General features: G+C 50.8%; 1 protein-coding gene across 2 annotated transcripts in view; it reads right to left on the reverse strand.

The window, feature by feature from the left end:
* Positions 1-5,418: 5,418 nt before the first annotated feature.
* The window catches only part of GMEB2 (glucocorticoid modulatory element binding protein 2), a 35,945-nt gene continuing 18,516 nt past the window's right edge, over positions 5,419-22,847 (reverse strand). Inside the window, exons 7-9 of one of the 2 annotated variants that reach the window (XM_060230582.1) lie at positions 21,756-21,893; positions 12,003-12,125; positions 5,419-7,277 (exon numbers count right to left, since the gene is read on the reverse strand). In XM_060230582.1, coding sequence (XP_060086565.1) covers positions 6,628-7,277; positions 12,003-12,125; positions 21,756-21,893 — 911 coding nt within the window. In that variant the 3' untranslated portion in view covers positions 5,419-6,627. The remainder of the gene's footprint in view (positions 7,278-12,002; positions 12,126-21,755; positions 21,894-22,847) is intronic. The other variant, XM_060230583.1, reaches the window with a different exon arrangement.

The raw sequence follows: 22,847 nt of genomic DNA on the forward strand, positions 1-22,847 counted from the left end.
CTGAGCAACACAGATTAATCTGAATAGTATGCAAAAGCTTGAAAGAAACGACATTTACTTCGTTATTCACCCTGCTTTGCTATTCTTTCCAGTTCCACATGAAACAGACACCAGGCAACAGAAGGGTTTAGAAGCCTTGGTAATGTTGGTTGGGGGTTGCTCAGCAAACCTCCCCCCACATAGCCACCAAGATCTCATAGTCGTCTCACCAGATGTTACAAGAATGCTTTTCTTAAAATGTATTGCTTCTGACAATTGGGTTTTCAAAAAACCAGAGTCTGTGTTAACACGGGTGCACTTTGGCTGGGGGTGGGGGGGATGCATTGGAGAATGAGATGTTCCATGGAATCAGCAAGCTGAATTAGAAGTCTGCTGCCTGCGAAACATAGAATCAGAGAATCACAGAGTTGGAATGGTCCCATAAAGGCCATCTAGTCCAACATAAGAGAAGCCATGTTAGATCAGGCCAATGGCCCATCCAGTCCAACACTCTGTGTCACACAGTGGCAAAAATTTTATATACACACACGCACACACATACGCACAAACACACAGGGGCTAATAGCCACTGATGGACCTCTGCTCCATATTTTTATCTAAGCCCCTCTTGAAGGTGGCTATGCTTGTGGCCGCCACCACCTCCTGTGGCAGTGAATTCCACATGTTAATCACCCTTTGGGTGAAGAAGTACTTCCTTTTATCCGTTTTAATCTGTCTGCTCAGCAATTTAATCGAATGCCCACGAGTTCTTGTATTGTGAGAAAGGGAGAAAAGTACTTCTTTCTCTACTTTCTCCATCCCATGCATTATCTTGTAAACATCTATCATGTCACCCCGCAGTTGATGTTTCTCCAAGCTAACGAGCCCCAAGCGTTTCAACCTTTCTTCATAGGGAAAGTGTTCCAGCCCTTTAATCATTCTAGTTGCCCTGTTCTGGACTTTCTCCAATGCTATAATATCCTTTTTGAGGTGCGGCGACCAGAACTGCACACAGTACTCCAAATCAGACTGCACCATCGATTTATACAGGGGCATTATACAGAGGAGAGTGACGAGGATGATTGGGGGCCTGGAGATCAAGCCCTAGAAGGAAGAGGACACGATTGCTCTCAATTAAGTATTTGAAGGGCTGCCGCTTAGAGGAGGGCAAGGAGCTGTTCCTTTTGGCAGCGGAGGAGAGGACTCACAAGAATGAGGTGAAATTAAGGAAGGAAAGAGCTAGAGCTTCCTTTACCCCGTTCCCTGGATCCCATGGGAGAATACAAAGAAAGCACTTTTAACTGGAGAGCCAGTTTGGTGTAGTGGTTAAGTGTGCGGACTCTTATCTGGGAGAACCGGGTTTGATTCCCCACTCCTCCACTTGCACCTGCTGGAATGGCCTTGGGTCAGCCATAGCTCCAGCAGAGGTTGTCCTTGAAAGGGCAGCTGCTGTGAGAGCCCTCTCCAGCCCCACCCACCTCACAGGGTGTCTGTTGTGGGGGAGGAAGGTAAAGGAGATTGTAGGCCGCTCTGAGCCTCTGTCCTTGAAAGGGCAGCTTCTGGGAGAGCCCTCTCAGCCTCACCCGCCTCACCGGGTGTCTGTTGTGGGGGAGGAAGGGAAAGGAGATTGTAGGCCGCTCTGAGCCTCTGTCCTTGAAAGGGCAGCTTCTGGGAGAGCCCTCTCAGCCTCACCCGCCTCACCGGGTGTCTGTTGTGGGGGAGGAAGGGAAAGGAGATTGTAGGCCACTCTGAGCCTGTCCTTGAAAGGGCAGCTTCTGGGAGAGCCCTCTCCAGTCCCACCCACCTCACAGGGTGTCTGTTGTGGGGGAAGAAGGTAAAGGAGATTGTAGGACCAGACCAAACTGATTAATTATTGTAATTTTAGCCACCTCATGTGTAATTGGAACTGATGTATGATAATGCGTAAATTGTGACCGATAGAAGTATAGCACCTATTTCTATCTATTTTTATATTTTTATATTTTCTAATTTTAAACTTTAATTAATTTATAACTGTACCATTTAAATCATTGTGTATCTGTCTTAACCAAATCATGGCTTGCCATGTCTGTGAGCCGCCCTGAGCCCGCCTTTTGGCGGGGGAGGGCGTGATATAAGAATAAAATTTGCTTTGCTTGCTTTGCTTTGCTTAGGCCACTCTGAGCCTCTGTCCTTGAAAGGGCAGCTTCTGGGAGAGTCCTCTCCAGTCCCACCCACCTCACAGGGTGTCTGTTGTAGGGGGGAGGAAGGTAAAGGAGATTGTAGGCCGCTCTGAGCCTGTCCTTGAAAGGGCAGCTTCTGGGAGAGCCCTCTCAGCCTCACCCGCCTCACCGGGTGTCTGTTGTGGGGGAGGAAGGGAAAGGAGATTGTAGGCCACTCTGAGCCTGTCCTTGAAAGGGCAGCTTCTGGGAGAGTCCTCTCCAGTCCCACCCACCTCACAGGGTGTCTGTTGTGGGGGAGGAAGGGAAAGGAGATTGTGAGCCGCTCTGAGACTCTTCGGAGTGGAGGGCGGGGTATAAATCCAATATCTTCACCTTCTGTCTTCTTAAGATCAATGAGTGCTAACGTCTTAAGCATGTTTTTAGTTTAAAAACATATATGTATCTGTGTTCTTTATAAAATTTATAAAATCTCTGCTACCTTATCTTAAATAGGTACACACATGGCCTGGCCCAACATAGCCTCATTTATGTCAGATACGGCCCTCGTGAGTTCGACACCCCTGGTCTAGAGTATCCTTGACCGGTGTTTACCCAGCCACTGCTTCAAGACTACCAGGGAGGGGGAGCTCAACACCTCTCTCCAGAGCCAACTGCACTGTTGAACAATCCTGATTGTAAAAATTGGTTTTCCTGCTATCCAGCTGGTACCTTCCCGCCCTTAATTTCACCTCATTCTTGTGAGTCCTCTCCTCCGCTGCCAAAAGGAACAGCTCCCTGCCCTCCTCTAAGCGGCAGCCCTTCAAATACTTAATAGAGAGCAATCGTGTCCTCTTCCTCCTAGGGCTTGATCTCCAGGCCCCCGATCATCCTCGTCGCTCTCCTCTGCACCCGCTCCATTCGGTCTGCATCCTTCTTGAAGCGTGGCCTCCAGAACGGCACACAGGACTCCAGCTGCGGCCTGACCAATGTAGTATGCGGAGGGACTCTGGCATCTTGCAATTTGGATGTTATGCCTCTGTTGATACACCCCAAGATCATCTTAGGCCACAGGTGGCCAGACTGTGGCTTGGGAGCCACATGTGGTTCTTTCACACATGTTGTGTGGCTCTCAAAGTCCCCGCTGCCCTGTCACCCAACTTGGAGAAGGCATTTGTCTCTTTAAAAGACTTTTTAAAATGAGAGCCAGTTTGGTGAAGTGGTGAAGTATGTGGACTCTTTATCTGGGAGAACCAGGTTTGATTCCTTACTCCTCCACTTGCAGCTGCTGGAATGGCCTTAGCTCTGGCAGAGGTTGCCCTTGAAAGGACAGCTGCTGTGAGAGTCCTCTAAGCCTCACCCACCTCACAGAGTGTCTGTTGTGTGGGGGCAAGATAAAGGAGATTGTGAGCCACTCTGAGACTCTTGAGTGGAGGGCGGGATATAAATCCAATGTCTTCACGGATTGTCAATGTCATGTGGAGAGCCAGTTTGGTGTAGTGGTTAAGTGTGCGGACTCTTATCTGGGAGAACTGGGTTTGATTCCCCACTCCTCCACTTGCACCTGCTGGAATGGCCTTGGGTCAGCCATAGCTCTGGCAGAGGTTGTCCTTGAAAGGGCAGCTGCTTTGAGAGCCCTCTCCAGCCCCACCCACCTCACAGGGTGTCTGTTGTGGGGGAGGAAGGTAAAGGAGATTGTGAGCCGCTCTGAGACTCTTCAGAGTGGAGGGAGGGATATAAATCCAATATCATCTTCTTCTTCTTCATCTACCTCACAGAGTGTCTGTTGTGGGGGAGGAAGATAAGGAGATTGTGAGCCGCTGAGACTCTTCGGAGTGGAGGGCGGGATATAAATCCAATGTCTTCATCTACCACACAGGGTGTCTATTGTGGGGGAGGAAGATAAAGGAGATTGTGAGCCGCTCTGAGACTCTTCGGAGTGGAGGGCGGGGTATAAATCCAATATCTTCATCTACCTCACAGGGTGTCTGTTGTGGGGGGGAGGAAGGGAAAGGAGATTGTGAGCCGCTCTGAGACTCTTCGGAGTGGAGGGCGGGATATAAATCCAGTATCTTCATCTACCTCACAGGGTATCTTTTGTGGGGGAGGAAGGGAAAGGAGATTGTGAGGCGCTCTGAGACTCTTTGGAGTGGAGGGCGGGATATAAATCCAATATCTTCATCTACTTCACAGGGTGTCTGTTGTGGGGGAGGAAGGGAAAGGAGACTGTGAGCCGCTCTGAGACTCTTCAGAGTGGAGGGCGGGGTATAAATCCAACATCTTCATCTACCTCACAGGGTGTCTGTTGTGGGGTGGGGGGAAGGTAAAGGAGATTGTGAGCCACTCTGAGACTCCTGAGTGGAGGGCGGAATATAAATCCAATGTCGTCGTCTTCTTCAAGCCAAGCCAGCCAACAGCTGGGAGAATGCACTTAAAGTTCTATTCTTTCCACCTCTTCCTCCTCCCTCACCCCATCCATTTGCCTTCCTTCCTGTCTCATGGCTCTCAGACATCTGATATTTATTCTATGTGACTCATACATCAAGCAAGTTTGGCCACCCCCCGCCTTAGCCTTTTTTGTCGCTGCATCACACTGGCTGCATCACTCGTATTTTCAGTCCCCCCCGTATCCCAGGATCTTGTTCACACACACTGCTGCCTGCTGCCCTGAAGTGCAACCCCCATCCCAGTATGTGTGTTCCTCATTTTTGTAACACGGATGTAGAACTCTGCATTGATCCTCGTTGAACTGCATCTTGTTAAACCGCATACTCTTCCAGTATGTTCCGATCCTGTTGAATTCTATATAGCAGGGGTGCCCAACCGTAGCTCTCCAGATGTTTTTTTGCCTACAACTCCCATCAGCCCCAGCCACTGGCCATGCTGGCTGGGGCTGATGGGAGTTGTAGGGAAAAAAAAAAACCTTCTGGAGAGCTACCGTTGGCCCCCCCTGCTATATATCTTCTGGTCTGTTTGCTGCTCCTCCCAATTTGGTATCACCTACAAATTCAATGAGTTATTAGTCCCTCCACACCCTCATCCAGATCATTGATAAAAACGGGTGGGATTCTAGCAGGAGCTCTTGTGCATATTAGGCCACCCCCCCCCCCCGATGTAGCCAATCCTCCAAGAGCTTACAAGTTTTTTTTTTGTAAGCTCTTGGAGGATTGGCTACATCGGAGGGGTGTGTGTGTGTGTGTGGCCTAATATGCAAAGGAGCTCCTGCTAGAATTCCACCCTTGGATAAAAATATCGAAAAGTACCGGGGGTCCAGCGTAAAAGAATCGAGAAAACAGGGATGTGTTTTTCCAAAACAACTTTATAGGTTAACTGAGGAGAACAGGTTTCACTGCTATTGGTGGATAAGCACGTACTGCAAGCATCCGATCAGCTTGCAGCTGGAGACACCGTTCAGACGTTACTCTCTCTCGAGCACCCCTTTGTTTTTTTGAAATCAGAGGTCTCCAAGACCTCCAAAGCCAGCTAAGCAGTCCCGGATCGCTCAAGAGCTGCCAGCCGCCTTTTCCACACAAGGACCCTTCCACCCAGTCTCTCCTTTTCGAACAAATGGCAGCAGATAAAAGCTCACCAGCTATGGTAGATCGGAGTGGACACGGAAGGAGCTTGGGCGTTAGACGTTCAGCGCCGATGAAGGAAGAGGCCCTTTAAAGCCTCAATACGTGTGAGCTTTTCTCTACCCAAGCAGCGTTGCATGCAGCCCATCCCACCCCCACCCCCCACCGGAACGCTTGGGCCTTGAAGCGTAAAGCCACGAGTTTCGCACAATTAGGAGACACCACGATATATCAACTGACTGGCATTCAGAAACCGGTGATCCGAAGTCCGTCGGGGAAACCTCTCGCCCGCCGTCGCCTCGTAAAGCGCGTTTTGCAAACCAAACGGTCCCTTCTCGAGCTTCCGCGCCCGTCCTGTACGCGGCCACCTTCCAGAGCACTTCTCTTCGCCTTCACTCTGAGACAAGGCCTGGGGGGGACCAGCCGCTGGCCCTGTATGACTTGGGAACGTGTGCACGGCAACCCGAACCACAGCTGAGCCCAGGCTATAATGCCTCCGGGGTGCCTCCACTGCCATTTCTGGAGCTGCAGCAGCCACCTGCCTCGTCGTCTCGCCATCCCTTTTATTGTATTTTTTTCCCACTCTGAAACTTATCTTGCTTGCTCTGCTCAATCCTACAAACTCTTGCGTTCCAGGCTGAGACGGCTAGGGGACGGACAGTGCTCATACGAGAGAGGATGGAAACGACACTGTCTCTCGGTTTCGACGGTTCTTGCGGAACAGCGATTTGTTCCCCTCCATCGTTCCCGCTGTGCTCCCCCAGCTTCCCTCTCTCTCTCCTGGGATTCCAGCCTCTCTGTTTTCCCACCAGCCAGCCTCTCTCTCTCTCTCTCTCTGTTCCCAGCATCCTCCTCTCCTCCTCCGCAGAGGCACTGCTGTGGGGAGCAAGCGCAGAGTGCTCCCCTCCCCGGAAAGGGGACCCGCGTCCCGTGTTTCACTTCTGCTCTAGCTCGTCTGCTACCGTTGTCACCTCGATGGTGGTGTGCTCTTCCGTGGCCGGGCTGCCCTCGACGACACTGGACGGCACGGTCACGATGGTGCTCCCTCCGGGAGCCACCTGCGTCATGTTCTGGATGGCCGTGCTCAGTCCGGGGAGGGTGAGCAGCTGGATGGGGCTGACCACTTTCAGCACGGTGCTGCCGTCTTGGATGGCCGCCGTGCTCAGGACCGTGAGGTTGGAGGCGTCCGGGTGGATCTCGACGGTGTTAGGGAAAGCGGACCCCGCGGAGGCCAGGACGGTGTAGCCGCCCAGCAGCGGAGAGACTGGAGAGTTCGCGGAGGTGACCTGCGTCACGGTCTTCCCGAGGGTGGACGCCGGGAGAGTCGAGACCACTTTGCCGAGGGGCAGGTTGGCGAGCTGAGTGATGGGCATTCCCGGGGCCAGGGCAATCTGCGCCGACTGGGTCAGGATTTGAGAGGTGATGGCCGGGGGACCCGACGTGGCCCTGGTCAGCCTGGGGCGCTTCGCAGCCTGGGACGGAAGGGAGACCGGCGTCAGGGTCATCAGGACGTTGTTGAGATGCTGCGATTTGTGCTTCAGCTCCTTCGCTCTCTTCCGGTGCTCGTCGCACTGCTGTTCCAAAGCTGGAGGGAGAGGAATGACAAAGGGGTAAAGAAGATCCCTTAAGTGTGAGAGGGTCTGCCCGTCAGGGACCACTGAAACTGTCCAACACGCTCTCCTCTCACGCCAACGTTATCAGGAGATACGGACAAGATTAATTAGCCCCTTCCTAAGTAGGTTTCGGGGCCATTCCAGTCTTTCTAATTCTGAGGTCACTAGGAAGTTTCTAATGGGAGCGAACCCACAGATCACAGGTCCTCGTGCAAGGGTCGTTTCAAATGCATGCAAAGTTTGCAAAGATATATTATGTCCGGAAGCTAAATTCTAATTGCTATTTTATATATCCTATTTCCTGCTGTTAGAGAGCCCCGTGACGCAGAGTGTTAAAGCTGCAGTACTGCAGTCCTAAGCTCTGCTCGCAACCTGAGTTCGATCCCGGTGGAAGCTGGGTTCAGGTAGCCGGCTCCAGGTTGACTCAGCCTTCCATCCTTCCGAGGTCGGTCAAAGGAGTCCCCAGCTTGCTGGGGGGAAAGTGTAATGACCGGGGAAGGCAATGGCAAACCACCCTGTAAAAAGTCTGCCGTGAAAACATTGTGAAAGCAACGTCACCCTAGAGTTGGAAACGACTGGTGCTTGAACTACCTTTACCTTTTTTACCTTTAAGTAGATTTTGGGGCCATTCCAGTCTTTCTAATTCTGAGGTCACTAGGAAGTTTCTAATGGGAGCGAACCCACAGATCACAGGTCCTCGTGCAAGGGTCGTTTCAAATGCATGCAAAGTTTGCAAAGATATATTATGTCCGGAAGCTAAATTCTAATTGCTATTTTATATATCCTATTTCCTGCTGTTAGAGAGCCCCGTGACGCAGAGTGTTAAAGCTGCAGTACTGCCGTCCTAAGCTCTGCTCGCAACCTGAGTTCGATCCCGGTGGAAGCTGGGTTCAGGTAGCCGGCTCCAGGTTGACTCAGCCTTCCATCCTTCCGAGGTCGGTCAAAGGAGTCCCCAGCTTGCTGGGGGGAAAGTGTAATGACCGGGGAAGGCAATGGCAAACCACCCTGTAAAAAGTCTGCCGTGAAAACATTGTGAAAGCAACGTCACCCTAGAGTTGGAAACGACTGGTGCTTGAACTACCTTTACCTTTTTTACCTTTAAGTAGATTTTGGGGCCATTCCAGTCTTTCTAATTCTGAGGTCACTAGGAAGTTTCTAATGGGAGCGAACCCACAGATCACAGGTCCTCGTGCAAGGGTCGTTTCAAATGCATGCAAAGTTTGCAAAGATATATTATGTCCGGAAGCTAAATTCTAATTGCTATTTTATATATCCTATTTCCTGCTGTTAGAGAGCCCCGTGACGCAGAGTGTTAAAGCTGCAGTACTGCCGTCCTAAGCTCTGCTCGCAACCTGAGTTCGATCCCGGTGGAAGCTGGGTTCAGGTAGCCGGCTCCAGGTTGACTCAGCCTTCCATCCTTCCGAGGTCGGTCAAAGGAGTCCCCAGCTTGCTGGGCGGGAAAGTGTAATGACCGGGGAAGGCAATGGCAAACCACCCTGTAAAAAGTCTGCCGTGAAAACATTGTGAAAGCAACGTCACCCTAGAGTTGGAAACGACTGGTGCTTGAACTACCTTTACCTTTTTTACCTTTAAGTAGATTTCGGAGCCATTCCAGTCTTTCTAATTTTGAGGTCACGAGGAAGTTTCTAATGGGAGCGAAGCCACAGATCACAGGTCCTCGTGCAAGGGTCTTTTCAATTGCATACAAAGTTTGCAAAGATATATCATGTCCTGAAGCTAAATTTTAATTGCTATTTTATATACCCTATTTCCTGCTGCTATCTTATGCAATACTTGAATATTTTATAAGTATTTTAGCTTTGTTCTTTAAAGGTAAAAAGGGTAAAGCATGTCCCCGGTGCAAGCACCAGTCGTTTCCGACTCTGGGTTTACGTTGCATTCACAACATTCTCACAGCAGACTTTTTACAGGGTGGTTTGCCATTGCCTTCCCCAGTCATCTACACTTTCCCCCCAGCAAGCTGGGGACTCATTTTACCGACCTCGGAAGGATGGAAGGCTGAGTCGATCTGGGGCCGGCTACCTGAACCCAGCTTCCACCGGGATCAAACTCAGGTCGTGAGCAGGGAGCTCAGACTTCAGTACTGCAGCTTTACCATACTGCACCACGGGGCTCTAGATAGATAGATAGATAGATAGATAGATAGATAGATAGATAGATAGATAGATAGATAGATAGATAGATAGATAGATAGATAGATAGATAGATAGATAGATAGATAGATAGATAGATAGATAGATAGATAGATAGATGATAGATAGATAGATAGATGGATAGATGGATAGATGGATAGATAGATGGATAGATGGATAGATGGATAGATGGATAGATGGATAGATGGATAGATAGATGGATCAGATAGATGGATAGATGGATAGATGGATAGATAGATCAGATAGATGGATAGATAGATCAGATAGATAGATAGATAGATAGATCAGATAGATAGATCAGATAGATAGATCAGATAGATAGATCAGATAGATAGATCAGATAGATAGATGATAGATGATAGATAGATAGATAGATAGATAGATAGATAGATAGATAGATAGATAGATAGATAGATAGATAGATAGATAGATAGATAGATAGATAGATAGATAAGTAGGTAGGTAGGAGGTAGGTAGGTAGGTAGGTAGGTAAAGGTAGTCCCCTGTGCAAGCACCAGTTGTTTCCGACTCTGGGGTGACGTTGCTTTCACAGCGTTTTCACGGCAGACTTTTTACGGGGCGGCTTGCCATTGCCTTCCCCAGTCATCTACGCTTTCCCCCCAGCAAGCTGGGGACTCCTTTGACCGACCTCGGAAGGATGGAAGGCCGAGTCGACCTTGAACCAGCTTCCGTTGGAATTGAACTCAGGTCGTGAGCAGAGGGCTCCGACTGCAGTACTGCAGCTTTTTTTCTGATTTGTGCTGGTCATTGACCATATCAAAATCGAATGAACGAACACACTGCTAACCAAGGCCTCCTTCCAGTCCAGTCGAAATTTGCATGTCTGAATGTGACAGTGCACCAATGATGGCGTTAACAGACATTTCATATAGGACATCATTTAACACGTCCGGGAGCACAAAATTTGCTATCTCTCCTCGGACCAAGGGAAGCCAGCTTGAGCTCTACAAGGCCCGGGGCCTTCTCGGTGGCAGCACCAATGACGTGGAACGCCCTCCCAGAGGCCATAAGGGCTCTGAGGCATCTCTCCCAATTCTGCAGGGCCTGCAAAACAGAACTATTCCAATTGGCCTATACTAACTAAACGGGAGAGGACTGCCATCTTAATACTGGCTGAGCGACATCAATAATGAGGAACTGGGACCATCGTATGGACCACTGTCAGGAAAAGGAAGAAATTATGACGTCAATATCCATTGGTCTGCTGCCTGAAGAAAGCTGTGATCCCACCTATATTTTTTTTTTTAGTAGCACCGTAATGCAGCTTAACAGATTTTAATGTCTTAAAGTTTTATTGTATTCATCTAAAATTGTTTGTTTAAATGATTGTCAGCTGCCCTGAGTCCACTTGCGGAGAGAGCAGGATATAAATTTGAACATATGAAGCTGCCTTATACTGAATCAGACCCTCGGTCCATTGAAGTCAGTATTGTCTACTCAGACAGGCAGCCATTCTCCAGGGTCTCAAGCTGATGTTTTTCTCACCTATTTGCCTGGACCCTTTTTGAAGATGCCAGGGATTGAACCTGGGACCTTCTGCTTACCAAGCAGATGCTCTGCCACTGAGCCACCGTCCCTCCCCTGCTCTCCAGGGTCTCAAGCGGAGGTTTTTCATGCCTACTTGCCTGGACCCTTTTTAGTTGGAGATGCCGGGGATTGAACCTGGGACCTTCTGCTTACCAAGCAGACGCTCTACCACTGAGCCACCGTCCCTCCCCTGCTCTCCAGGGTCTCAAGCTGAGAATTTTCATGCCTACTTGCCTGGACCCTTTTTAGTTGGAGATGCCGGGGATTGAACCTGGGACCTTCTGCTTACCAAGCAGATGCTCTACCACTGAGCCACCGTCCTTCCCTGAAACTAAAGTGAGTAAAAAGGAAGGGAGGGAGGGAGGGAGGGAGGGAGGGAGGGAGGAAGGAAGGAAGGAAGGAAGGAAGGAAGGAAGGAAGGAAGGAAGGAAGGAAGGAAGGAAGGAAGGAAGGAAGGAAGGAAGGAAGGAAGGAAGGAAGGAAGGAAGGAAGGAAGGAAGGAAGGAAGGAAGGAAGGAAGGAAGGAAGGAAGGAAGGAAGGATCTCTTCCAGGCAAATCTGCATCACCTGGGCAGATCCCCCCCCCAGTGGTAAATGCAGGGAGATATGTGCCTGCCACATGGGCGATGACCAATGCTTCCTCTAAGCTGTGGAGTCTTGTGAGCAGAAATTTTACTTGGTGAGCTACTGGCATTCAAGTTGTGAGTGAGCAATATGGCTACTGTATACCTTTAGGTTGCTCTGGGGCCAGTTTTCCTGGACTAGGACAAACATCTGCAAGCCAGAGGCTAAAAACAATGAGCTAGCTCACGCTAACTTGACTTAGAGGGAACACTGGCGGTGACATTGGCACGTGTGAAAACCCAGCACCACACCTGCCCTGCTTAAATCCCGAGAGGGAAGGGGTTCTCCTGTCCAAAATTCCCTAGAAAAAACAAGAGTGTATCTCTCATATACAAGAATAAGGGGCGGCACCTGCTAAGTCTCGGGTGTATTGCTCTCTGGAACGGTCCATTTGGCATTTGTGGCTCGCCAAAACTTTCTTCACCAGATCTAACATGCCAAAGTTCTGGACGGTATTGTTGAGTAAGACGGCATCTAAAAAAAATAAAATAAATAACAACATAGGAACATAAGAGAAGCCATGCTGGATCAGGCCAGTGATACATCCACGTTGGATCAGGCCAGTGATAAAGTGATACAAAATAATACATCCCTATTGTCAAGTCTGCTATGAATTACTCAATACCTGTATTAAGTTTGGTTCTGAAGTGAAGGAGTCTGGGTACTTTACAGTGTACACCGATTGCTGCTAGCTCACTTTCCTGCCCCCTCACTAGAGAAGCCTTTGTTGTGTAGTCTGCTTTGAAATGCTAACATGTGAATAAGATAAGGGCGCCTTCCCAGCCTTGCTCTCTGTGGGAGAGGCTTCGGCCTGGGAACGAAGGGAGTAGCATCCTAGTGCGAAAATGTGTTGCATAGATTACCCCCACCGTAGGAATTCCTTTCATCTATACCTTAAATGCTGGTTTAGAGCCTATGTATTTTAGTCCTTCAATCTTTGCCATGGTCTCTAGTTCTGTTTACAATAAACTTGCTGCTCTGTTTCACCAAGAGACTCGTTATTGAATTCAGCCGACTTGACATTTTGAAGGACTCCCCTATCTTGGAGTTCAACCTTTCCGGCAACTGAAAAGGCGATGTCCGAACAGTCTCCGGAGAACGGAGAACTCCCAACCAGAGTGGAGGGGGCCGAGACACCCTGGCACATCCATACGGCCAGAAGGACCGCGGCCTCCCCTCCCCAGTTTCAGCTGGTGGTGACCCCACGGCAATACCAGCCAAGGACCTCCACCACGCTGATGGATCAAGCCCCGATCCGACGGGAGGCGATCATGACCCGCCACACCAAGTGGGTCCAACTGGCCGAGGCCGCCGCCGCCAACCCGGGCGAGACGAGCGAAGGCGCCGGAGCTGCGGGGACTCAAGACCCCGGGAGTGGAGGCGAAGGGGCCGAGTGCGGAGCGGATGACGGAGGGGCGAGACCCAAGGACCAGACCGATGAGGATTACGAAACGTTTCGGGCGATGGTCCGCAGGGAGATTGACGGGGCGGTGAGAGACCTCAAGGACCAGATGCAGACCCTGACCGCGCAGCTGGGCAGAGCGCTGGGGGTGACCGGGGCTCGCCAGCAGCAGCCAGCCCCGGCGGGTCCGCGGGGACCCCCGGCTCAACCGGGCCCTGCCGCCCCTCCACCCGGAGCGGCCCCGCAAGCCCCAGCGGCGCCCCCTCCTGCCCCGGTCAGACAAAGAGACCTGGGGGGAGGCCGGGAGCTGGACGCCACGTTTGATGGAGACCCGGAGGAAGTGAACTACTTCGCGATCCAGGCGAACAGCTACATGTACTACTGGGGGGACCTATTCCCCGATGAGATGAGCCGCGTGGACTACCTCGGGTCGAAGCTGCGGGGCGCAGCAAAGAAGTGGTATGTGAGCCTATGCGAAACTAACAGCCCGGTCCTCCACTTCGTAAACACCTTCGTGCAAGCCCTACTGACCCAATACGAGGACCCCCTGCAAGAAGCCCGAGCGCTGGCGGCGCTGCGGAACATGAAGCAAGGGGCCCGATCCATCCGAGAGTACGCGGCCGACTTCCAGGCCAACGCCGCCCGGGCTCGGAATTGGAACGAGGTGATGAAGATCGAGCACTTCACCAATGGGCTGAACCCGAGCATCCTGGATAGGGCGCTCACGCAAGCCAGCCCCGATACCCTGGTGGGGTGGATTCAGCTGGCGGGGGAGGTGGAGACCAACCTGAAACGAGTGGCAATGCTGCGCCAAGCACTAGCCGCCGGCAGGGGAACGCCGAAAGCAGCCCCCGGGAAGGCTGAGCCACCTAAAGTCAAGAAGCCGGCGGGGGCTGCTCCGGGGGGGCCCCGACGTTGTTTCCGGTGTGGGGACCCCAACCATCTGGCCTCCGGCTGCCCCCAACCAGCCACCGGGGATGCCCCATCGCAGGGAGCCACCCGCCCGGGCACCCCCGGCCCCAAAAAGACCACCGGCCGCCCTAAGGATGCGGCGAAGGGCAGCGCGCTCCTAGTGCAAGAGGACCTGCAGGAGGAGGAGGTGCGTCTGTCCGAGGAGCTGGCCGAGCTGGCGTGGGAAGAGGAGCCGGCGGGAAACGACGCCGACCTGCTTTGAACGGTGCCAGCCAGCAGGTCGACCGGGAGGAGGCACCACTAATGGTGAGACCCACGGGAAGGTTGTACTTTATAGTGGTCAAATTGTTGAACCCAAAGCTAAAAAGGTTCCTACAGATCCGGGCCCTCATAGACTCGGGCTGTAATAGAGAGCTGATTTCCCCCAAGGTGGTGGAGGCTCTGGGGTTGGAACGCTTTCAACTGCCCCACCCCATGCACTTTGAACAGATGGATGAGTCAGTAATGGGGGGGGAACCCTGCACGCAAGAGACTGAGCCGTGCCCCCTGGGGATTGAGGACCACTGGGACTCAGAGACGTTTGTGATCGCGCCCGCCTGCGGCTACCCCGTGGTCCTGGGAGTGGGATGGTTGGAGAAGCACGAGCCTCTCATCCGCTGGAGAGCCCAGACCATCAGATTTCCCGACCCAAGTTGCAGCCAGCACCTTTGGCAAGCGGCATGGGGGCCACGAGCGCCCACCGCTCGGGAGAGGGCGTGCGTCCTGGTGGAAGAGGTGCACCATGTCCCGGACGCCTACCGCGACCTAATGGAAGTGTTTAGTGAACGGGAGGCCAACCAGCTACCCCCCCACAGGAGCACAGACTGTGCGATAGAACTGATCCCCGGGGAAAGCCTTCCCAGGGCCAAACTCTACCAAATGGGGTGGGCTGAGAAAAAGGAGTTGCGTAAATTTCTAGACCTGAACTTGAAAAGGGGGTTCATCAGACCCGCGACGGCCCCCCACGCGGCCCCCGTGTTGTTTAGAAAGAAGAAGGACAACAGTCTTAGGCTTTGCACTGATTTTCGCGGGATTAACGCGATTTCCATGTCAAACGCCTACCCCATCCCCCTCATCAAAGACCTGCTAAGCACGGTGGCGGGGGGGGAAAATTTTCACAAAGCTTGACCTGCGGGACGCGTACTTCCGAGTGCGCATCAAAGAGGGGGATGAGTGGAAAACGGCGTTCAACACACCGATGGGACAATTTGAATACTTGGTCATGCCGTTTGGATTGCAAGGGGCACCGGGGGTGTTCATGAATTTCATAAATGATGTATTGCGGAAATTTCTGTACAAGGGGGTGGTGGTGTACCTTGATGACATCATTATTTATTCTCAAGATGAACAGTCCCATGTGAAACTAGTGAGGGAGGTGTTGGCCACCCTGCTGAAGCACCAGCTCTACGCCAAGTTGTCCAAATGCGAGTTTCACCGCACGGAACTAGATTATTTGGGCTTCCGGGTGTCTGGGGACGGGCTGGCCATGGATCCAGCCAAAGTTCAGGCAGTTTTAGAGTGGGCCCCCTCGAGGACACGTAGACAGCTCCAAAGTTTCCTCGGTTTCTCCAATTTCTATAGGGCATTCATTGAGGGGTTTGCCCAGATCGCTCTGCCCCTAACAGACCTCCTGAAGACGAAGGGGAGGGGGGAAGAGGCAAAGCGACCAGGGGCCAGGCTGAATTGGACACCGACTTGTCAGGCGGCTTTCGACCGGTCTTAAGCCACCCAGATAAGCGGAAGGGGTTCGTGGTCCAATGCGACGCCTCCGATGTCGCCGTAGGAGCCATTCTCATGCAAAGGGATGAGGAGGGGAAGCTCAGACCCTGTGCTTACATTTCGCGAAAGTTCTCGGAGGAGCAGAGGAACTGGTCGGTGTGGGACAAAGAGGCCTTCGCTGTCATGTTTGCACTAAAAACTTGGAGGTCCTGGTTGGAGGGAGCCAGGGTGCCCTTTGAGATATGGACGGACCACAAAAATTTAGAGGCCCTAACAGGGAAAAGGAAATTGAGTGAAAAACAAATCAGGTGGGCGGGCTTCTTCTCCAAATTCGACTTCACCCTGAAGCACATCCCGGGGACCCGCAATTTTCTAGCAGACGCCCTGTCCACGCTCCCACAGCATGAGAGCCAGAGGGAGGAGGTGATAGACTCCCTGATTCCCCCCACGCAAGTGGCGGCTATGGTTACCACCCGCTCACAGAGAAAAAAGGAATTGAGTGGGTTAAGCAAAGAACGAATCGCCCTAGAGGCTGAACGGGAGGGAGGTGGGCGGCCAGAGGGGTTGCAGAAAAGAAAAGATGGTCTTTGGTACAAGGGGGAGAAACTGTACGTCCCGGAAACCTTAAGGAAAGAAATTCTCCAACTGTGTCACTGCTCCAAGCTAGCTGGGCACTTCGGCTATGTCAAAACCTTGCACTTAGTGCACCGGCAGTTCTGGTGGCCGTCTCTAAAGAAAGATGTGTCGGACTTTGTGGCTGGTTGCCCGGTGTGTGTGATGGCAAAAAAGAGGGGGGGGGAAACCCCAGGGCTCCTACAGCCGTTAGAAACAGCGAAACGGCCATGGGCCGTGGTGTCCATGGACTTTATAGTCGAGCTGCCACCCTCCCGGGGGAAAACAGTCATACTGGTGGTAGTGGACACGTTTTCAAAACAAGCCCACTTCATCCCCTGCAGCCAGTTACCCACAGCCAAGAAACTAGCAGCTTTATTTTTCGACCACGTGGCCAAACATCACTCCATCCCTGACAAGGTCATAAGTGACAGGGGCCCTCAGTTCGTTGCCACCTTCTGGCGGGAGTTTTGTAAATTATTAGGGATGGAACAGGGGCTAAGCTCTGCCTATCACCCCCAGACGGACGGACAGACAGAGAGAGTGAGCGGGGTGCTAGAGCAGTACCTACGGTGCTTTGTAAGCCTACGCCAATCAGACTGGGTGGACCTCCTCCCCTTCGCAGAATACGCTTACAACAACAGCGCTCACAGTTCCACCAAAGCATCTCCCTTTGCAACAGTGTTTGGGTATGAGGGGAAGCCGATCCCCATGTTGCCAGGGGGGGAGGGATTGACGGGCTCAAGTTTCGAGCAATGGTGGCAAGGTCCCAGCCAATGTTGGCCAGCCATACAAGAAAACCTGAAGCTGGCCAAAGAGGCGTATAAAAGACAGTACGATAAAAGCCATGTGCCAGTCTGGGACTTGAAGGTGGGGGACTCTGTATTTCTGTCAACAAAAAACCTGCCTCTGGCACAACCGTCTAGAAAGTTGGCTTTTAAGTTCCTAGGGCCATTTAAGATCAAGCGGGTAATCAACCCGGTGACAGTAGAGCTAGACCTTCCCCCTGCTCTTGGTAAAGTCCACCCTGTTTTTCATTGCAGCCTACTGCGCCGATCTCCGGGGCCGTCCAAGTGGCACTCACAAGATTCACCAACCCTCCCCTCGAAGGGGGAGTGCCGGAGCCTCTCGGGGCCCGAGTTGCTGAGCCATAAATGTGAATCGCCCTCCTCGCAAGGCCGCCCGGCAGGGGAGGGGGCCTAGGGGGGGCAGTATGTCAAGTCTGCTATGAATTACTCAATACCTGTATTAAGTTTGGTTCTGAAGTGAAGGAGTCTGGGTACTTTACAGTGTACACCGATTGCTGCTAGCTCACTTTCCTGCCCCCTCACTAGAGAAGCCTTTGTTGTGTAGTCTGCTTTGAAATGCTAACATGTGAATAAGATAAGGGCGCCTTCCCAGCCTTGCTCTCTGTGGGAGAGGCTTCGGCCTGGGAACGAAGGGAGTAGCATCCTAGTGCGAAAATGTGTTGCATAGATTACCCCCACCGTAGGAATTCCTTTCATCTATACCTTAAATGCTGGTTTAGAGCCTATGTATTTTAGTCCTTCAATCTTTGCCATGGTCTCTAGTTCTGTTTACAATAAACTTGCTGCTCTGTTTCACCAAGAGACTCGTTATTGAATTCAGCCGACTTGACACCTATACCTGGGGGATCAACACCTACACAAGGCACACCTTAATACACAAGGAAGGCTGTTCTCCCCAACAAATAGATTTATTTCACATTGCCATTTTTTAGCTGAAAGCTAAAGACAAGTACATAAACAGAGTCACACATTAGTGCTAACTTCTATTAAGTCTGCTCAGGTCAGTGTAAGAACATGAGAGAAGCCCTGTTGGATCAGGCCAGTGGCCCCTCCAGTCCAACACTCTGTGTCACATAAGAACATAAGAGAAGCCATGCTGGATCAGGCCAATGGCCCCTCCAGTCCAACACTCTGTGTCACATAAGAACATAAGAGAAGCCATGTTGGATCAGGCCAATGGCCCCTCCAGTCCAACACTCTGTGTCACATAAGAACATAAGAGAAGCCATGTTGGATCAGGCCAATGGCCCATCCAATCCAACACTTTGTGTCACATAAGAACATAAGAGAAGCCATGTTGGATCAGGCCAATGGCCAATCCAGTCCAACACTCTGTGTCACACAGTGGCCAAAAAACCCCAGGTGCCATCAGGAGGTCCACCAGTGGGGCACAACACTAGAAGCCCTCCTGCTGTTCCCGCCCCCCCCCGCCCCCCGCCAAGCACCAAGAATACAGAGCATCACTTGCCCCAGACAGAGAGTTTCAATAACATGCTGTGGCTAATAGCCATTGATGGACCTCTGCTCCATATGCTTATCCAATCCCCTCTTGAAGCTGGCTATAGTTGTAGCAGCCGTTACCTCCTGCGGCTGTGAGTTTCACGTGTTAATCGCCCTTTGGGTAAAGAAGTACAATAAAAAGGACCACTGTCCTAACTGAAGGTATTGAAGAAAGCTGGAAATTCTCACTGCTAACAATACACTGGCTCTCCATGCTTTTTGTGGATTGCAAACGGCACTCTGCCATGCTTAACACTGTAGTCAAAGCATAACTAATGTTTTTCCTCCCAGATGATAAAAGGTACCAGGCGGTTTGCAGCAAGGAAGAAGAGCTGGTTTTTACAACCCACTTTTCTTGGCCCGATGGGAGTCTCTGAGAAGCTGATGATCACCTTCCCTTCCTTTCCAAATTTTCCAAATGAAGGGAAGATGATATTGGATTTATATCCCACTCTCCACTCTGAATCATGGAGTGGCTTACAATCTCCTTTACCTTCCTCCCCCAAAACAGACACCCTGTGAGGTGGGTGGGGCTGAGAGAGCTCTCCCAGAAGTTGCCCTTTCAAGGACAACTCCTACGAGAGCTATAAAAACATAAGAGAAGCCATGCTGGATCAGGCCAATGGCCCATCCGGTCCAATGCTCTGTGTCACATAAGAGAAGCCCTATTGGATCAGGCCAATGGCCCCTCCAGTCCAATACTCTGTGTCACATAAGAGAAGCCCTGTTGGATCAGGCCAATGGTCCCTCCAGTCCAATACTCTGTGTCACATAAGACAAGCCCTGTTGGATCAGGCCAATGGCCCATCCAGTCCAACACTCTGTGTCACATAAGCGAAGCCCTGTTGGATCAGGCCAATGGTCCCTCCAGTCCAATACTCTGTGTCACATAAGAGAAGCCCTGTTGGATCAGCCCAATGGCCCATCCAGTCCAACACTCTGTGTCACATAAGAACATAAGAGAAGCCCTGCTGGATCAGGCCAATGGCCCATCCAGTCCAACACTCTGTGTCATACAGTGGCCAAAAAAACCCCAAGCGCCATCAGGAGGTCCACCAGTGGGGCCAGAAGCCCACCCACTGTGCCCCCCCCAAAGCACCAAGATCACTTGCCCCAGACAGAGAGTTCCAACAATATGCTGTGGCTAATAGCTACTGATGGACCTCTGCTGCTCCATACGCTTATCCAATCCCCTCTTCAAGCTGTCTATGCTTGTAGCCACCACCACCTCCTGTAGCAGTGAATTCCATGTGTTAATCACCCTTATAAGAGCATAAAGGTGACTTATGGCTGACCCAAGGCCATTTCAGCATGTGGCAGAATTTCTACTGGGGTTGGTCCTCTTTATGAAACTGGCCACAAGAGCTTCAAGCAGTATCAAGCATTCCTATTGCTAGCGGCTTAGACTGAGAATCTAGGTCAGTAAAAACTAGGTGAAAGCTAAATGCTATCTAAGGGCAGCCTTAAGCCTTATATGGTATGGGCAGGAACCGGAAAGAGTAAAGGTAACTGTCCCTCTGCAGACGCAGCTGGGGGTTCTGGAATGCATAATATCAGATAAGAGAAGAGTATACTGATATGAGTTTTCGCGAGGAATGCTTTATAAACCTCGGGATTTTGAGCAGAGGTTGCTGGCTGCGTTAGAGGCACGGGACCTCTATGCTGGTCAAGCCATGAAATTAACAACCCTTGTTAATTGCACGCCATCTCCTGTTTGAGGCCTCAAACATAGAACATAGAATATAGCTCAAACACAGAATGTAACGGTTAAGGGGAGGTGGCTATCATTCCATAGTGCTGACAATCTCACTGAACTAACATAACTGAAACAAGAAACATCAGAATAACTAGAACATTAACGTGCATCTTGGACTTTTAATGACTATATAATGGTAATGATTTTATTGTGTACTTGTTTTTAATATTCAATGTTGTTTTTATTTGTTGTTAGCCGCCCTGAGCCTGTCAGGGAAGGGTGGGATATAAATTTGATTAAACAAACAAACAAACAAACATAGAATATAGCTCAAACGCAGAATAGAGTTCCAATATAAAATGGGACTTATGCTTTCACAGAATTAACTCTTTAGCAGTATTAGATTACAAGATAGAGTTAAGTTTGACTATAAGAACTGGGTAAAGTTCATCTGAATTCTGAATTACCTAAAATGCATAACCTTCTATGTATCCGGAACCTGTACTCATGTTATCTATTGTTTTGCCTTTCTGCTTATGTATTTTCAAGCCTTCAGACCAGAGTAGAAACTGAAGTGTAATAAAGTTTCTCTATGCCAGTTCCTGAGGTTGTTTGGGTTACGAAGGGTACGAAAAGTGTACAAAAGTAAATCCCGCCTCACGGCAGCTGCAAGTAGAGGAGTGGGGAATCGAACCCAGTTCTCCCAGATGATAATGATGATGATGATGATAATAATAATAATAATAATATTTTATTTATATCCCGGCCTCCCCGCTGAAGCAGGCTCAGGGTGGCTAACAGCATTTCATACAATAAGTTATACAATGGGTATTAAAAACAACATTCATCTTAAAAACATTCTAATTATAAGTTAAAATCAACATTTCTGGTGCTATTCTATCAGCGAATATGATGGCAAGTCACTCTGAGCAAATCCTTTGATCATTCAATCGGCAAAGGCCATCTTAAAAAGGATGGTCTTGCAGGCCCTGCGGAACTGTTCAGGGCTCCGCAAGGCCCGCACTTCTTCCGGGAGCTGGTTCCAAAGGTATGGCGCTGCAATAGAGAAGGCCCGTGTGCGAGTATTTTGGAGTCTTGCCTCCTTTGGCCCGGGGATAGTCAGCTGGTTCTTCCCCGCTGACCTCAGTGCTCTCTGGGGTTCGTATGGGGAGAGACGGTCCCTTAGGGAGACAGGTCCTCGGCCATATAGGGCTTTAAAGGAATAACCAGCAGTTTGTAACGAACCCAATATATACGAACCCGCGCACTTCACCACCACACCAAACTGGCTCTGCAGCTGGCCCACGGTTGCCCAGCACGCTTCACGTGGAGGAGGAGGCGAGGGGAATCACAACCCGGGAATCACAACCACTATGCCATGCAGGCTCTGTTGGTGTTAAGAGAAGGATTCTTACCGCTGAGCTGCAAAGGGGGGTCCCGAACCCTCTGCTGGAGGGCCTTCATCATCTCCATCAGCTCCAGGTGGAACTCCTGGATCACTTCTTCCAGCAGGCCGGCTTCCTTCAAACCTCGCCAGAACGCGAAAGTATCATCTTCGAGAACAGAAGAGAGAAAGCCAGGAAGGTGGCATGAAATGACTCTCTGTCTGACACCTTCCACTCCAAAGAAGGAAGAACACGTTGGAATAAAGCAGCCTTGCCATTATAGCACATAGCCTACAGAACGTGTGGCAAAACCGTTCCTGGATTAGAACAAAATTTGAGTCCAGTGGCACCTTTAAGAGTTAGATTTAGAAGAAGAAGATATTGGATTTATATCCCGCCCTCCACTCCGAAGAGTCTCAGAGCGGCTCACAATCTCCTTTCCCTTCCCCCCCCCCCACAACAAACACCCTGTGAGGTAGATGAAGATATTGGATTTATATCCCATCCTCCACTCCGAAGAGTCTCAGAGCGGCCTACAATCTCCTTTCCCTTCCTCCCCCACAACAGACACCCTGTGATGTGGGTGGGGCTGAGAGGGCTCTCACAGCAGCTGCCCTTTCAAAGACAGAGAGCAGCTCACAATCTCCTTTCTCTTCCTCCCCCACAACAGACACCTTGTGAGGTGGGTGGGGCTGGAGAGGGCTCTCCCAGCAGCTCCCCTTTCAAGGACAGAGAGCGGCCTACAATCTCCTTTCCCTTCCTCCCCCACAACCTCTGCTCCATATGCTTATCCAATTTCCTCTTGAAAGCTGTCTATGCTTGCAGCAGCCACCACCTCCTGCGGCAGTGAATTCCATGTGTTAATCACCCTTTGGGTGAAGAAGGACTTCCTTTTATCAGTTCTAACCTGACTGCTCAGCAATTTAATTGAGCGTCCACGAGTTTTTGTGTTGTGAGAAAGGGAGAAAAGTACTTCTTTCTCTACCCTCTCTATCCCATGCATAAGAATATGCAGAACATCTCAGCTTACACACATCCCTCTGTCAACAGAATCTGGACCAATAAAAAGACTACGTTTCCCAGTTTACATCCCAACCGCAACCGCAAGGAGCTGCTGTGGCA

Source organism: Heteronotia binoei, chromosome 2, assembly GCF_032191835.1.
Source record: "Heteronotia binoei isolate CCM8104 ecotype False Entrance Well chromosome 2, APGP_CSIRO_Hbin_v1, whole genome shotgun sequence".
In the NCBI taxonomy this organism is placed as follows: domain Eukaryota; kingdom Metazoa; phylum Chordata; class Lepidosauria; order Squamata; family Gekkonidae; genus Heteronotia; species Heteronotia binoei.